This window comes from Salmo trutta, unplaced genomic scaffold (assembly GCF_901001165.1).
Source record: "Salmo trutta unplaced genomic scaffold, fSalTru1.1, whole genome shotgun sequence".
Classification (NCBI taxonomy): Eukaryota; Metazoa; Chordata; class Actinopteri; order Salmoniformes; family Salmonidae; genus Salmo; species Salmo trutta.
The window spans coordinates 791,737-808,403 of NW_021822211.1; the positions used below are offsets into that span (position 1 = coordinate 791,737).

The window sequence follows — 16,667 nt, forward strand, 5'->3', positions numbered from 1 at the left end:
CAGCCACCCTGCCAACCTCCCTGAGACACACAGCGACCCTGCCAAACCCCATAAGACACACAGCCACCCTGACAACCTCCCTGAGACACACAGCCACCCTGCCAACCTCCCTGAGACACACAGCCACCCTGCCAACCCCCATAAGACACACAACCACCCTGCCAACCTCCCTGAGACACACAGCCACCCTGCCAACCTCCCTGAGACACACAGCCACCCTGCCAACCCCCATAAGACACACAACCACCCTGCCAACCCCCATAAGACACACAGCCACCCTGCCAACCCCCTGAGACACACAGCAACCCTGCCAACCCTCTGATACACACAGCCACCCTGCCAACCTCCCTTATACACACAGCCACCCTGCCAACCTCCCTGATACACACAGCCACCCTGTCAACCTCCTTGAGACACACAGCCACCATGCCAACCTCCCTGAGACACACAGCCACCCTGCCAACCTCCCTGAGACACACAGCCACCCTGCCAACCCCCATAAGACACACAGCCACCATGCCAACCTCCCTGAGACACACAGCCACCATGCCAACCTCCCTGATATACCCTGCCAACCTCCCTGAGACACACAGCCACCCTGCCAACCTCCCTGAGACACACAGCCACCCTGCCAACCCCCATAAGACACAAAACCACCCTGCCAACCTCCCTGATACACACAGCCACCCTGCCAACCTCCCTGAGACACACACCCACCATGCCAACCTCCCTGAGACACACAGACACCCTGCCAATCTCCCTGATACACACAGCCACCCTGCCGAACCCCATAAGACACACAACCACCCTGCCAACCTCCCTGAGACACACAGCCACCCTGCCAACCTCCCTGAGACACACAGCCACCCTGCCAACCTCCCTGATACACACAGCCACCCTGCCAACCCCCATAAGACACACAGCCACCCTGCCAACCTCTCTGAGACACACAGCCACCCTGCCAACCCTCTGATACACACAGCCACCCTGCCAACCTCCCTGATACACACAGCCACCCTGCCAACCTCCCTGATACACACAGCCACCCTGTCAACCTCCCTGAGACACACACCCACCCTGCCAACCCCCATAAGACACACAGCCACCATGCCAACCTCCCTGAGACACACAGCCACCATGCCAACCTCCCTGATACACCCTGCCACCCTGCCAACCTCCCTGAGACACACAGCCACCCTGTCAACCTCCCTGATACACACAGCCACCCTGCCAACCTCCCTGAGACACACAGCCACCCTGCCAACCCCCATAAGACACACAGCCACCATGCCAACCTCCCTGAGACACACAGCCACCATGCCAACCTCCCTGATACACCCTGCCACCCTGCCAACCTCCCTGAGACACACAGCCACCCTGCCAACCTCCCTGAGACACACAGCCACCCTGCCAACCTCCCTGATACACCCTGCCACCCTGCCAACCTCCCTGAGACACACAGCCACCCTGCCAACCTCCCTGAGACACACAGCCACCATGCCAACCTCCCTGAGACACACAGCCACCCTGCCAACCTCCCTGAGACACACACCCACCATGCCAACCTCCCTGAGACACACAGACACCCTGCCAACCTCCCTGATACACACAGCCACCCTGCCAACCTCCCTGAGACACACAGCCACCCTTCCAACCCCCATAAGACACACAGCCACCCTGCCAACCTCCCTGAGACACACAGCCACCCTGCCAACCTCCCTGAGACACACAGCCACCCTGCCATCCTCCCTGATACACACAGACACCCTGCCAACCTCCCTGAGACACACAGCCACCCTGCCAACCCCCATAAGACACACAGCCACCCTGCCAACCTTCCTGAGACACACAGCCACCCTGCCAACCCCCATAAGACACACAACCACCCTGCCAACCTCCCTGAGACACACAGCCACCCTGCCAACCTCCCTGAGACACACAGCCACCCTGCCAACCTCCCTGAGACACATAGCCACCCTGCCAACCTCCCTGAGACACACAGCCACCCTGCCAACCCCCATAAGACACACAGCCACCATGCCAACCTCCCTGAGACACACAGCCACCCTGCCAACCTCCCTGAGACACACAGCCACCCTGCCAACCCCCATAAGACACACAGCCACCCTGCCAACCTCCCTGAGACACACAGCCACCATGCCAACCTCCCTGATACACCCTGCCACCCTGCCTACCTCCCTGAGACACACAGCCACCCTGCCAACCTCCCTGAGACACACAGCCACCCTGCCAACCTCCCTGATACACACAGCCACCCTGCCAACCTCCCTGAAACACCCTGCCACCCTGCCAACCTCCCTGAGACACACAGCCACCCTGCCAACCTCCCTGAGACACACAGCCACCATGCCAACCTCCCTGAGACACACAGCCACCCTGCCAACCTCCCTGAGACACACACCCACCATGCCAACCTCCCTGAGACACACAGACACCCTGCCAACCTCCCTGATACACACAGCCACCCTGCCAACCTCCCTGAGACACACAGCCACCCTGGCAACCTCCCATAAGACACACAGCCACCCTGCCAACCTCCCTGAGACACACAGCCACCCTGCCAACCTCCCTGAGACACACAGCCACCCTGCCAACCTCCCTGAGACACACAGCCACCCTGCCAACCCCCATAAGACACACAACCACCCTGCCAACCTCCCTGAGACACACAGCCACCCTGCCAACCTCCCTGAGACACACAGCCACCCTGCCAACCCCCATATGACACACAACCACCCTGCCAACCTCCCTGATACACACAGCCACCCTGCCAACCTCCCTGAGACACACAGCCACCCTGCCAACCCCCATAAGACACACAGCCACCCTGCCAACCTCCCTGAGACACACAGCCACCCTGCCAACCTCCCTGAGACACACAGCCACCCTGCCAACCCCCATAAGACACACAACCACCCTGCCAACCTCCCTGAGACACACAGCCACCCTGCCAACCTCCCTGATACACACAGCCACCCTGCCAACCTCCCTGATACACACAGCCACCCTGCCAATCTCCCTGAGACACACAGCCACCCTGCCAACCTCCCTGATACACACAGCCACCCTGCCAACCTCCCTGAGACACACAGCCACCCTGCCAACCTCCCTGATACACACAGCCACCCTGCCAACCTCCCTGATACACACAGCCACCCTGCCAATCTCCCTGAGACACACAGCCACCCTGCCAACCTCCCTGAGACAACCTCCCTGAGACACACAACCACCCTGCCAACCTCCCTGAGACACACAGCCACCCTGCCAACCTCCCTGATACACACAGCCACCCTGCCAACCTCCCTGATACACACAGCCACCCTGCCAATCTCCCTGAGACACACAGCCACCCTGCCAACCTCCCTGAGACACACAGCCACCCTGCCAACCTCCCTGAGACACACAGCCACCCTGCCAACCTCCCTGAGACACACAGCCACCCTGCCAACCTCCCTGAGACACACAGCCACCCTGCCAACCTCCCTGAGAAACACAGCCACCCTGCCAACCTCCCTGAGACACACAGCCACCCTGTATTTTTATAAACCACTTCCTGATGTATCTCTGGTCACCACTGGAGGGTGCTGATGCATACAACACTGTAGACAAGATACAACACAATTCTTATCGACATTGATTCTGTGATTTTGATCGGCGAGCAGCAGTGTAGGGTCCTGTTTACGGTTCTGGACAGTTAAGGTAAGGGTTGAAGCTGGGTGAAGACGCAGGAGCTGGTCTTCTCTGTGATGTATGAATGATCTCCCTACAGGTTATTATTACTACTAAACGATCTCCCTACAGGTTAATATTACTACTGAATGATCTCTCTACAGGTTAATATTACTACTGAATGATCTCCCAACAGGTTAATATTACTACTGAATGATCTCTCTACAGGTTAATATTACCACTGAACGATCTCCCTACAGGTTAATATTACTACTGAATGATCTTACAGGTTAATATTACTACTGAATGATCTCTCTACAGGTTAATATTACTACTGAACGATCTCTCTACAGGTTAATATTACTACTGAATGATCTCTCTACAGGTTAATATTACTACTGAATGATCTCTCTACAGGTTAATATTACTACTGAATGATCTCCCTGCAGGTTAATATTACTACTGAATGATCTCTCTACAGGTTAGTATTACTACTGAATGATCTCCCTACAGGTTAATATTACTACTGAATGATCTCCCAACAGGTAAATATTACTACTGAATGATCTCTCTACAGGTTAATATTACTACTGAATGATCTCTCTTCAGGTTAATATTACTACTGAATGATCTTACAGGTTAATATTACTACTGAATGATCTCCCTACAGGTTAATATTACTACTGAATGATCTCTCTACAGGTTAATATTACTACTGAATGATCTCTCTACAGGTTAATATTACTACTGAATGATCTCACTACAGGTTAATATTACTACTGAATGATCTCCCTACAGGTTAATATTACTACTGAATGATCTCCCTGCAGGTTAATATTACTACTGAATGATCTCCCTGCAGGTTAATATTACTACTGAATGATCTCCCTACCGGTTAATATTACTACTGAATGATCTTTCTACAGGTTAATATTACTACTGAATGATCTCTCTACAGGTTAATATTACTACTGAATGATCTCCCTACAGGTTAATATTACTACTGAATGATCTCCCTTCAGGTTAATATTACTACTGAATGATCTTACAGGTTAATATTACTACTGAATGATCTTACAGGTTAATATTACTACTGAATGATCTCTCTACAGGTTAATATTACTACTGAATGATCTCCCTACAGGTTAATATTACTACTGAATGATCTCCCTACAGGTTAATATTACTACTGAATGATCTCTCTACAGGTTAATATTACTACTGAATGATCTTACAGGTTAATATACTACTGAATGATCTCTCTACAGGTTAATATTACTACTGAACGATCTCTCTACAGGTTAATATTACTACTGAATGATCTCCCTACAGGTTAATATTACTACTGAATGATCTCCCTACAGTTTAATATTACTACTGAATGATCTCTCTACAGGTTAATATTACTACTGAACGATCTCCCTACAGGTTAATATTACTACTGAATGATCTTACAGGTTAATATTACTACTGAATGATCTCTCTACAGGTTAATATTACTACTGAATGATCTCTCTACAGGTTAATATTACTAATGAATGATCTCCCTACAGGTTAATATTACTACTGAATGATCTCTCTACAGGTTAATATTACTACTGAATGATCTTACAGGTTAATATTACTACTGAATGATCTCCCTACAGGTTAATATTACTACTGAATGATCTCCCTACAGGTTAATATTACTACTGAATGATCTTACAGGTTAATATTACTACTGAATGATCTCCCTACAGGTTAATATTACTACTGAATGATCTCTCTACAGGTTAATATTACTACTGAATGATCTCCCTGCAGGTTAATATTACTACTGAATGATCTCCCTACCGGTTAATATTACTACTGAATGATCTTTCTACAGGTTAATATCACTACTGAATGATCTCCCTACAGGTTAATATTACTACTGAATGATCTCTCTACAGGTTAATATTACTACTGAATGATCTCCCTACAGGTTAATATTACTACTGAATGATCTCCCTACAGGTTAATATTACTACTGAATGATCTCTCTACAGGTTAATATTACTACTGAATGATCTCTCTACAGGTTAATATACTACTGAATGATCTCCCTACAGGTTAATATTACTACTGAATGATCTCCCTACAGGTTATATTACTACTGAATGATCTTACAGGTTAATATGACTACTGAATGATCTCCTTACAGGTTAATATTACTACTGAACGATCTCCCTACAGGTTAATATTACTACTGAATGATCTCTCTACATGTTAATATTACTACTGAATGATCTCTCTACAGGTTAATACTACTACTGAACGATCTCCCTACAGTTTAATATTACTGCTGAATGATCTCTCTACAGGTTAATATTACTACTGAACGATCTCCCTACAGGTCAATATTACTACTGAATGATCATACAGGTTAATATTACTACTGAATGATCTCTCTACAGGTTAATATTACTACTGAATGATCTCCCTACAGGTTAATATTACTACTGAATGATCTCTCTACAGGTTAGTATTACTACTGAATGATCTCCCTACAGGTTAATATCACTACTGAATGATCTCCCTACCTGTTAATATTACTACTGAATGATCTCCCTACAGGTTAATATTACTACTGAATGATCTCCCTTCAGGTTAATATTACTACTGAATGATCTTACAGGTTAATATTACTACTGAATGATCTTACAGGTTAATATTACTACTGAATGATCTTACAGGTTAATATACTACTGAATGATCTCTCTACAGGTTAATATTACTACTGAACGATCTCTCTACAGGTTAATATTACTACTGAATGATCTCCCTACAGGTTAATATTACTACTGAATGATCTCCCTACAGTTTAATATTACTACTGAATGATCTCTCTACAGGTTAATATTACTACTGAACGATCTCCCTACAGGTTAATATTACTACTGAATGATCTCCCTACAGGTTAATATTACTACTGAATGATCTCCCTACAGGTTAATATTACTACTGAATGATCTCCCTACAGGTTAATATTACTACTGAATGATCTTACAGGTTAATATTACTACTGAATGATCTCCCTACAGGTTAATATTACTACTGAATGATCTCCCTACAGGTTAATATTACTACTGAATGATCTCCCTGCAGGTTAATATTACTACTGAATGATCTCCCTACAGGTTAATATTACTACTGAATGATCTCCCTATAGGTTAGTATTACTACTGAATGATCTCCCTACCGGTTAATATTACTACTGAAAGATCTCCCTCGTCTCACCCCCTCGTCTTACCCCCCTCGTCTTCACCTCTACAACTCAATGAGGAAAGAAGAAAAAATATTGCACTCTCGCTCTCTTTTTCTCTGCACCGTTTTGTTGTTTTTTCTATTCTGCTCAAGCACACGTTGACACATCTGGTATCCAATCAGAACGGCATTCACTCCCTGCATCCAATCAGCACTTCCTGTTTTCTAAAGCCCCCCTTTACTGCCTGTATCCAATCACAATCTGTGTTGTTTGTGCTTGGGAACCATGTGATGATTGCTGCACAGGTCAGTCAAATAATAATTTCCCCAATGTCTCTTTGTCTCCTCCTGAAGCTCTGGCATTGGCTTAACAAGCAGGTAATGTTCTGGAGGAGAGCTCTGCTGAGAGAGAGAGAGAGAGAGAGAGAGAGCTTGAAAGTGTGTGTATGAAATAATGTCAAAATGAGAATGAAAGAGAGAAGTGGAAGAGTGTGTGTATGAAATAGTCAGAGAACAAAAGAGAGAATGATAAAGGAAGGAAGAGAGAGAATGTGTGAAGCAGTGTGAGAGCCCTATAGTAGCTTGGAGTGACGCTGTAACCATCCACTGTCATCCCTCCATCCTGTCTCCGCCCCTCGCTGACCTCACTTCCTCCCTCCTTCCTGCTTCTGTTGTGGTGAAGCTACGGTGGGGCGAGCTCATTCATTGGCTCCTCAACCTTCCTTAGCTTCTCCTCTGTGGTCTGATTGGCTGGTTGGCTTCTGAGCGTGTGTGAGGTGCATGGAGAGAAGAAACTGCTTTAGACCAAGCTGAGGGGAGTGCCGGGGGGGTTGGGTTGGGGGGGCAGGGCTGCCCCTACTATTACCAAGACAGGGTAGACGCCCCCTGCTATTCCCTAGCTCTGGAAATGAAGAGCTGTACCATGGAGGGGCATTAGCAGACCGCCTAAAGAAAGATCTGGGTGGGGTCCTGGGGGTGACATGGGTTTGGGAGGGGTGGGACTGAGCTGGTACTGGGTTGGGTTGAGTTGGAGTCTGATCCATATTGGACAGGGGGGGACATCCATATTAATGACTATTCTGTAGTGAAGGCGTTAGATTAGCATCTTTAAAGGTAGACTCAGCCTTGAGCAGCACGGCTGATATTGAGATGAGCGAGATACAAGACTTTGCTTTCACACAGTCACACAGTATTCGCGCATGTGCACAGGTTCGCTTCACACTGATAGCGTGCTAGCTATGGGACCAAAACAGAGGAGAAGTTAAGCCTCTCTCTCCAACGCTCTTAGTTGTTGTGGAAATTGACCCACTCGCTGGTTACTTTGTGCATTTACGTCATATCACCGAGTCTACCTTTAAAACAGCAGTTACATCAAACTGATTTCTGATTCTGACTGGTCTTGAGCTGAGCTTTGCTGTAGTCTACATTTCTGTAGAGTCTATATTGTAGATTTTCTAGATTTTCTCTCAGATTCTCGTTCTGTTATGTGTTGACTCAGGATGTGTCCCAATACTCTGAGGTTGCCACCATATTGCTTCATGTGCTGTCAGGTCAGTGGCCATGTTGTGTAATACCACTGGGACACCGCCTTACTAATATCTCACCATCACCTCCAGCCTCCTCATGGTAACGTTCAGCATTCTTCCTCAGTGACCTCACACACTCCCAGGTCACTTAGGAAGGTGTCATAATGCTGTCATAAGGTATCATAGGGTTGTTATAAGGCAGGGGACATAGAGAAACCTAAATACTGGGAAGTGACTGTCCTTCTCTGTGGCCCTTAGAGGAACTTCCTCTTAAAGTTACAATAAAGACGTGTAAAGAGATGAGCCTGCAGACAGAGCACACGTCTCACACAGCCCTGGGGTTTAACATGCATACACTCATGCATGGTGTGTGATAGTGTGTCTGTGTACACAGGCTGTTCTCAGGATCCAAGATGGCGGCGGTAGGCTTTAGTTCAGACACAGAATGTCTGCCTTGGTCTCTGGTTTCCCAGGGGAGAAGGACACAGGTTTCTCCATGTGTCCAGTCACATCTGCAACAACTCCTAATGGCAGATACTGACTTATGTCTCTCTCACTCTCTGTCTGTCCTCTCTCTCTCTCTCTCTCTCTCTCTCTCTCTCTCTCTCTCTCTCTCTCCCTCTCTCTCTCTCTGTAGATGGTCATATGGTTGGAGCGCTCCCTGGATAAACTCATCAGTATCTTCATCATCTTCCTGCTGGTGACAGGAACTCTGCTCATGGGTCTCCTGCTCACTGCTATGGTGCGGTACTGTGTGTTCCTCAGAGCTTACCATAGTTTGATTTCCTCCTCTTCCACTGTACATAGCTAATTGAGATATAGGCTATTTTCAGCATAACCTCTCTCTCTCTCTCTCTAGGTTCATCATGAGAGTGTTCATATCATAGAGGTCACCAGTAACCTTATCAACGAGACTGTGTCCAGCCATCCAGAATGGGCCAAGTAAGAGAGACACTCGCGCACACACACACACACACACACACACACACACACACACACACACACACACACACACACACACACACACACATACACACAAACACATAGTCTCTGGCTCCTTGTACACTTGGCTGTCCATAAATATTGATGATGACGTTACTCCCAATTGTCACAGAGGTGTGATTACTGTGTGGGGTTGGGGTTGTGCCAGTGCGTGTGGCTGTGCAGGCCAAAGCAGGGGGGTGAGTTGTTGCTGGGGGGTGAGTTGTTGATGTGGAAGGTGAGCTCTTCTTGCTGGGGGGTGAGTTGTTGATGTGGAAGGTGAGCTCTTCTTGCTGGGGGGTGAGTTGTTGATGTGGAAGGTAGGCTCTTCTTGCTGGGGGGTGAGTTGTTGATGTGGAAGGTGAGCTCTTCTTGCTGGGGGGTGAGTTGTTGATGTGGAAGGTGGGCTCTACTTAATGGGGGTGAGTTGTTGATGTGGAAGGTGAGCTCTACTTAATGGGGGGTGAGTTGTTGATGTGGAAGGTGAGCTCTTCTTGCTGGGGTGTGAGTTGTTGATGTGGAAGGTGAGCTCTTCTTGCTGGGGGGGTGAGTTGTTGATGTGGAAGGTGAGCTCTACTTAATGGGGGGTGAGTTGTTGATGTGGAAGGTGAGCTCTACTTAATGGGGGGTGAGTTGTTGATGTGGAAGGTGAGCCCTTCTTGCTGGGGGGTGAGTTGTTGATGTGGAAGGTGAGCTCTTCTTGCTGGGGGGTGAGTTGTTGATGTGGAAGGTGAGCTCTTCTTGCTGGGGGGTGAGTTGTTGATGTGGAAGGTGAGCTCTTCTTGCTGGGGGGTGAGTTGTTGATGTGGAAGGTGAGCTCTACTTAATGGGGGGTGAGTTGTTGATGTGGAAGGTGAGCTCTACTTAATGGGGGGTGAGTTGTTGATGTGGAAGGTGAGCTCTTCTTGCTGGGGGGTGAGTTGTTGATGTGGAAGGTGAGCTCTTCTTGCTGGGGGGTGAGTTGTTGATGTGGAAGGTGAGCTCTTCTTGCTGGGGGGTGAGTTGTTGATGTGGAAGGTGAGCTCTTCTTGCTGGGGGGTGAGTTGTTGATGTGGAAGGTAGGCTCTTCTTGCTGGGGGGTGAGTTGTTGATGTGGAAGGTGAGCTCTTCTTGCTGGGGGGTGAGTTGTTGATGTGGAAGGTGAGCTCTACTTAATGGGGGTGAGTTGTTGATGTGGAAGGTGAGCTCTACTTAATGGGGGGTGAGTTGTTGATGTGGAAGGTGAGCTCTTCTTGCTGGGGTGTGAGTTGTTGATGTGGAAGGTGAGCTCTTCTTGCTGGGGGGGTGAGTTGTTGATGTGGAAGGTGAGCTCTACTTAATGGGGGGTGAGTTGTTGATGTGGAAGGTGAGCTCTACTTAATGGGGGGTGAGTTGTTGATGTGGAAGGTGAGCCCTTCTTGCTGGGGGGTGAGTTGTTGATGTGGAAGGTGAGCTCTTCTTGCTGGGGGGTGAGTTGTTGATGTGGAAGGTGAGCTCTTCTTGCTGGGGGGTGAGTTGTTGATGTGGAAGGTGAGCTCTTCTTGCTGGGGGGTGATTTGTTGATGTGGAAGGTGAGCTCTACTTAATGGGGGGTGAGTTGTTGATGTGGAAGGTGAGCTCTACTTAATGGGGGGTGAGTTGTTGATGTGGAAGGTGAGCCCTTCTTGCTGGGGGGTGAGTTGTTGATGTGGAAGGTGAGCTCTTCTTGCTGGGGGGTGAGTTGTTGATGTGGAAGGTGAGCTCTTCTTGCTGGGGGGTGAGTTGTTGATGTGGAAGGTGAGCTCTTCTTGCTGGGGGGTGAGTTGTTGATGTGGAAGGTGACCTCTACTTAATGGGGGGTGAGTTGTTGATGTGGAAGGTGAGCTCTTCTTGCTGGGGGGGTGAGTTGTTGATGTGGAAGGTGAGCTTTACTTAATGGGGGGTGACTTGTTGATGTGGAAGGTGAGCTCTTCTTGCTGGGGGGTGAGTTGTTGATGTGGAAGGTGAGCTCTACTTAATGGGGGGTGAGTTGTTGATGTGGAAGGTGAGCTCTACTTAATGGGGGGTGAGTTGTTGATGTGGAAGGTGAGCCCTTCTTGCTGGGGGGTGAGTTGTTGATGTGGAAGGTGAGCTCTTCTTGCTGGGGGGTGAGTTGTTGATGTGGAAGGTGAGCTCTTCTTGCTGGGGGGTGAGTTGTTGATGTGGAAGGTGAGCTCTTCTTGCTGGGGGGTGAGTTGTTGATGTGGAAGGTGACCTCTACTTAATGGGGGGTGAGTTGTTGATGTGGAAGGTGAGCTCTTCTTGCTGGGGGGTGAGTTGTTGATGTGGAAGGTGAGCTTTACTTAATGGGGGGTGACTTGTTGATGTGGAAGGTGAGCTCTTCTTGCTGGGGGGTGAGTTGTTGATGTGGAAGGTGAACTTTACTTAATGGGGGGTGACTTGTTGATGTGGAAGGTGAGCTCTTCTTGCTGGGGGGTGAGTTGTTGATGTGGAAGGTGAGCTTTACTTAATGGGGGGTGACTTGTTGATGTGGAAGGTGAGCTCGTCTTGCTGGGGGGTGAGTTGTTGATGTGGAAGGTGAGCTCTTCTTGCTGGGGGGGTGAGTTCTGATGTGGAAGGTGAGCTCTACTTAATGGGGGTGAGTTGTTGATGTGGAAGGTAGGCTCTACTTAATGGGGGGTGAGTTGTTGATGTGGAAGGTGAGCTCGTCTTGCTGGGGGGTGAGTTGTTGATGTGGAAGGTGAGCTCTTCTTGCTGGGGGGTGAGTTGTTGATGTGGAAGGTGAGCTCTTCTTGCTGGGGGGTGAGTTGTTGATGTGGAAGGCAGTGTTTTCCATTAGCATCGGCAGTCGGTTAATCAGCCGGTTACAGACTCATTTTCAGCCAGCTACATTTTCCACTTCATATTAACTAGGCTACTTTCCATCTTCTAGCGATCTATTTATAGGACAGGCGACTGTCAGTCACAAAGCGAGTGATGGCAGGGAAATGCAGCAGAGAGGAAGAGGCAAAGCAAGAGGTTTCACGCTCGCCAAAATCTGTCCAATGCGTTTCTATGATCTTATTTTGGACCTAAGCTTGTCGCCTGCCTTCCCACCTTTGGGACAACGACTCCCATTGTTTGGGCGGAGACATGAGCATCTCGTCATTATATACAGATCTTTGGTTGCAGTCAAATTATTTTACACTGAGGAGGCAGAGAGCACGATGCTTGTGAATTTGCACCGCCCATGTAATGTAAGTGGTAACGATGAGTTGAAATTCATGACTTTGCCAAATTATTATTTTCTGACACATTCATGTATTTTCTTTGGTGTGTTTCACAGAGCCAGCCACGCGGAGTGGTGGCTCACAGTAGGCTATTTACTTAGTCTAGGCAGCCGATAGTGGGCGCTAGAGCTGCACGACTGTCTGATTGATTTGCATTCCCAGTAATACATACACTGGTTTCCCCCGCGGACTGGCTCGCACATAAAACGTCCTCCATTCAGGCTGAGAAGTTGTAATTTCCCTCCTTCACTATCTTTAATAGTCTTAATAAAACACAATTTTTCCATCACCATTGGCTGAACGTGGTGTGCAACATCGCTGGCTACTTTTTCTGGCTGGTTACTTTTTCTATTTGGCAGGCTACTATGTACTTGTGGAAAACACTGGGAAAGGTGGGCTGTTCTTGCTGGGGGGCGAGTTGTTGACCAATAATGTGGAAGGTGGCTCTTCTTGATAGATGATGAGTTGTTGACCAATAATGTGGAAGGTGGGCTCTTCTTGATAGATGATGAGTTGTTGACCAATAATGTGGAAGGTGGGCTCTTCTTGATAGATGGTGAGTTGTTGACCAATGATGTGGAAGGTATGGTTCTTCTTGATAGATGGTGAGTTGTTGACCAATGATGTGGAAGGTATGGTTCTTCTTGATAGATGGTGAGTTGTTGACCAATGATGTGGAAGGTATGGTTCTTCTTGATAGATGGTGAGTTGTTGACCAATGATGTGGAAGGTGGGCTCTTCTTGATAGATGATGAGTTGTTGACCAATGATGTGGAAGGTGGACTCTTCTTGATAGATGATGAGTTGTTGACCAATAATGTGGAAGGTGGACTCTTCTTGATAGATGAGTTGTTGACCAATAATGTGGAAGGTGGGCTCTTCTTGATAGATGATGAGTTGTTGACCAATAATGTGGAAGGTGGCTCTTCTTGATAGATGATGAGTTGTTGACCAATGATGTGGAAGGTGGACTCTTCTTGATAGATGATGAGTTGTTGACCATTAATGTGGAAGGTGGCTCTTCTTGATAGATGATGAGTTGTTGACCAATGATGTGGAAGGTGGCTCTTCTTGATAGATGATGAGTTGTTGACCATTAATGTGGAAGGTGGACTCTTCTTGATAGATGATGAGTTGTTGACCAATGATGTGGAAGGTGGGCTCTTCTTGATAGATGAGTTGTTGACCAATAATGTGGAAAGTGGGCTCTTCTTGATAGATGATGAGTTGTTGACCATTAATGTGGAAGGTGGACTCTTCTTGATAGATGATGAGTTGTTGACCAATGATGTGGAAGGTGGCTCTTCTTGATAGATGAGTTGTTGACCAATAATGTGGAAGGTGGGCATTTCTTGATAGATGATGAGTTGTTGACCAATGATGTGGAAGGTGGGCTCTTCTTGATAGATGAATTGTTGACCATTAATGTGGAAGGTGGGCTCTTCTTGATAGATGATGAATTGTTGACCATTAATGTGGAAGGTATGGTTCTTCTTGATAGATGATGAGTTGTTGACCAATGATGTGGAAGGTATGGTTCTTCTTGATAGATGATGAGTTGTTGACCAATGATGTGGAAGGTGGACTCTTCTTGATAGATGATGAGTTGTTGACCAATGATGTGGAAGGTGGTATCTTCTTGATAGATGATGAGTTGTTGACCATTAATGTGGAAGGAGGGCTCTTCTTGATAGATGATGAGTTGTTGACCATTAATGTGGAAGGTGGGCTCTTCTTGATAGATGATGAGTTGTTGACCAATGATGTGGAAGGTGGGCTCTTCTTGATAGATGATGAGTTGTTGACCAATGATGTGGAAGGTGGACTCTTCTTGATAGATGATGAGTTGTTGACCAATGATGTGTGTCTTGCTGAGACTGACGGACTTGTCGACGGAGGTGACAGGCTCAGTGAATGCTGCATGGATTCTGGTGAGTGGGAGAGGAGATATTGCGGTGCAAAGTTGTGTTGAGTTGAGGTCTTGCTGGTGGCTTGGAGGCGCCGGAGGTTGAATAGATTGTCATCCAGCCGGAACTGCTTTATTTACCCAACATTCATCTCTTCATGGTACAGACGGCTCAAAGGCACTCAGCTCTGACAGAGCGGTGGAATGGGCCTGGAGGTTAACTAGGTGAGCAGTGGACTGGGCCTGGGGGTTAACTAGGTGAGCAGTGGACTGGGCCTGGGGGTTAACTAGGTGAGCGGTGGAATGGGCCTGGGGGTTAACTAGGTGAGCAGTGGACTGGGCCTGGGGGTTAACTAGGTGAGCAGTGGACTGGGCCTGGGGGTTAACTAGGTGAGCAGTGGACTGGGCCTCTCATAGACATCACACCACCCTGTGGTGATAACCCCCTGGCTCCTCATAGACATCACACCACCCTGTGGTGATAACCCCCTGGCTCCTCGTAGACATCACACCACCCTGTGGTGATAACCCCCTGGCTCCTCGTAGACATCACACCACCCTGTGGTGATAACCCCCTGGCTCCTCGTAGACATCACACCACCCTGTGGTGATAACCCCCTGGCTCCTCGTAGACATCACACCACCCTGTGGTGATAACCCCCTGGCTCCTCGTAGACATCACACCACCCTGTGGTGATAACCCCCTGGCCCCTCGTAGACATCACACCACCCTGTGGTGATAACCCCCTGGCTCCTCATAGACATCACACCACCCTGTGGTGATAACCCCCTGGCTCCTCATAGACATCACACCACCCTGTGGTGATAACCCCCTGGCTTCTCATAGACATCACACCACCCTGTGGTGATAACCCCCTGCTCCTCATAGACATCACACCACCCTGTGGTGATAACCTCCTGGCTCCTCATAGACATCACACCACCCTGTGGTGATAACCCCCTGGCTCCTCATAGACATCACACCACCCTGTGGTGATAACCCCCTGCTCCTCATAGACATCACATCACCCTGTGGTGATAACCCCCTGGCTCCTCATAGACATCACACCACCCTGTGGTGATAACCTCCTGGCTCCTCATAGACATCACACCACCCTGTGGTGATAACCCCCTGGCTCCTCATAGACATCACATCACCCTGTGGTGATAACCCCCTGGCTCCTCATAGACATCACATCACCCTGTGGTGATAACCCCCTGGCTTCTCATAGACATCACACCACCCTGTGGTGATAACCCCCTGCTCCTCATAAACATCACACCACCCTGTGGTGATAACCCCCTGGCTCCTCATAGACATCACACCACCCTGTGGTGATAACCCCCTGGCTCCTCATAGACATCACATCACCCTGTGGTGATAACCCCCTGGCTCCTCATAGACATCACACCACCCTGTGGTGATAACCCCCTTGCTCCTCATAGACATCACTCAACTGCTGAACAGGGTGCTTTATTGGTAAATCAGTCCCTGACTCTCTTTCTCTCTCCACCCCTCTCTCCTCCAGTTGGCTCCCTGAGGCCCAGGTCATCCAGAAAGCTATGAACTCAGCTGCCACTAACGTCTACCAGCACGGTCGAGAATGGATTACATTCAAGGTAAGAGAGACAACAGGAGAGATGGAAGGAGAGGGAGGGGGTGGAGACACTGGTAAAATCACTGATTGTGTGTGTGTGTGTGGTGTGTGTGTAGCTCCATAAGATGCTTGGTGAAAAGGGGAACCACACAGCTGTCATAGAGAAGCAGGTTCTGGAACTGTGGGACAGACTGTACCACTCCTGGTTTGTCAAGGTAGCGCAGGGGGGGTGGCCTGGTCCATCAGACCACAGTATAGGGGGGTTCACATGGTCACATCTTCATGTTTGGCTTGAGAATATATAGACTGAAACACTGATTACCCTTTATAAACACAGACCAGAACTACACTATACATTCATACTTATAAACACAGACCAGAACTACACTATACATTCATACTTATAAACACAGACCAGAACTACACTATACATTCATACTTATAAACACAGACCAGAACTACACTATACATTCATACTTATAAACACAGAAAAGAACTACACTATACATTCATA

The 16,667-nt window shown here is 48.2% G+C and overlaps 1 protein-coding gene across 2 annotated transcripts in view; it reads left to right on the forward strand.

Annotated features, from left to right (window-relative positions):
* Window positions 1–16,667, forward strand: part of tmem245 (transmembrane protein 245) — a 48,332-nt gene that overhangs the window by 21,825 nt on the left and 9,840 nt on the right. Inside the window, exons 6-10 of one of the 2 annotated variants that reach the window (XM_029743145.1) lie at window positions 7,270–7,293; window positions 9,079–9,183; window positions 9,301–9,383; window positions 16,085–16,175; window positions 16,270–16,368. In XM_029743145.1, coding sequence (XP_029599005.1) covers window positions 7,270–7,293; window positions 9,079–9,183; window positions 9,301–9,383; window positions 16,085–16,175; window positions 16,270–16,368 — 402 coding nt within the window. The remainder of the gene's footprint in view (window positions 1–7,269; window positions 7,294–9,078; window positions 9,184–9,300; window positions 9,384–16,084; window positions 16,176–16,269; window positions 16,369–16,667) is intronic. The other variant, XM_029743146.1, reaches the window with a different exon arrangement.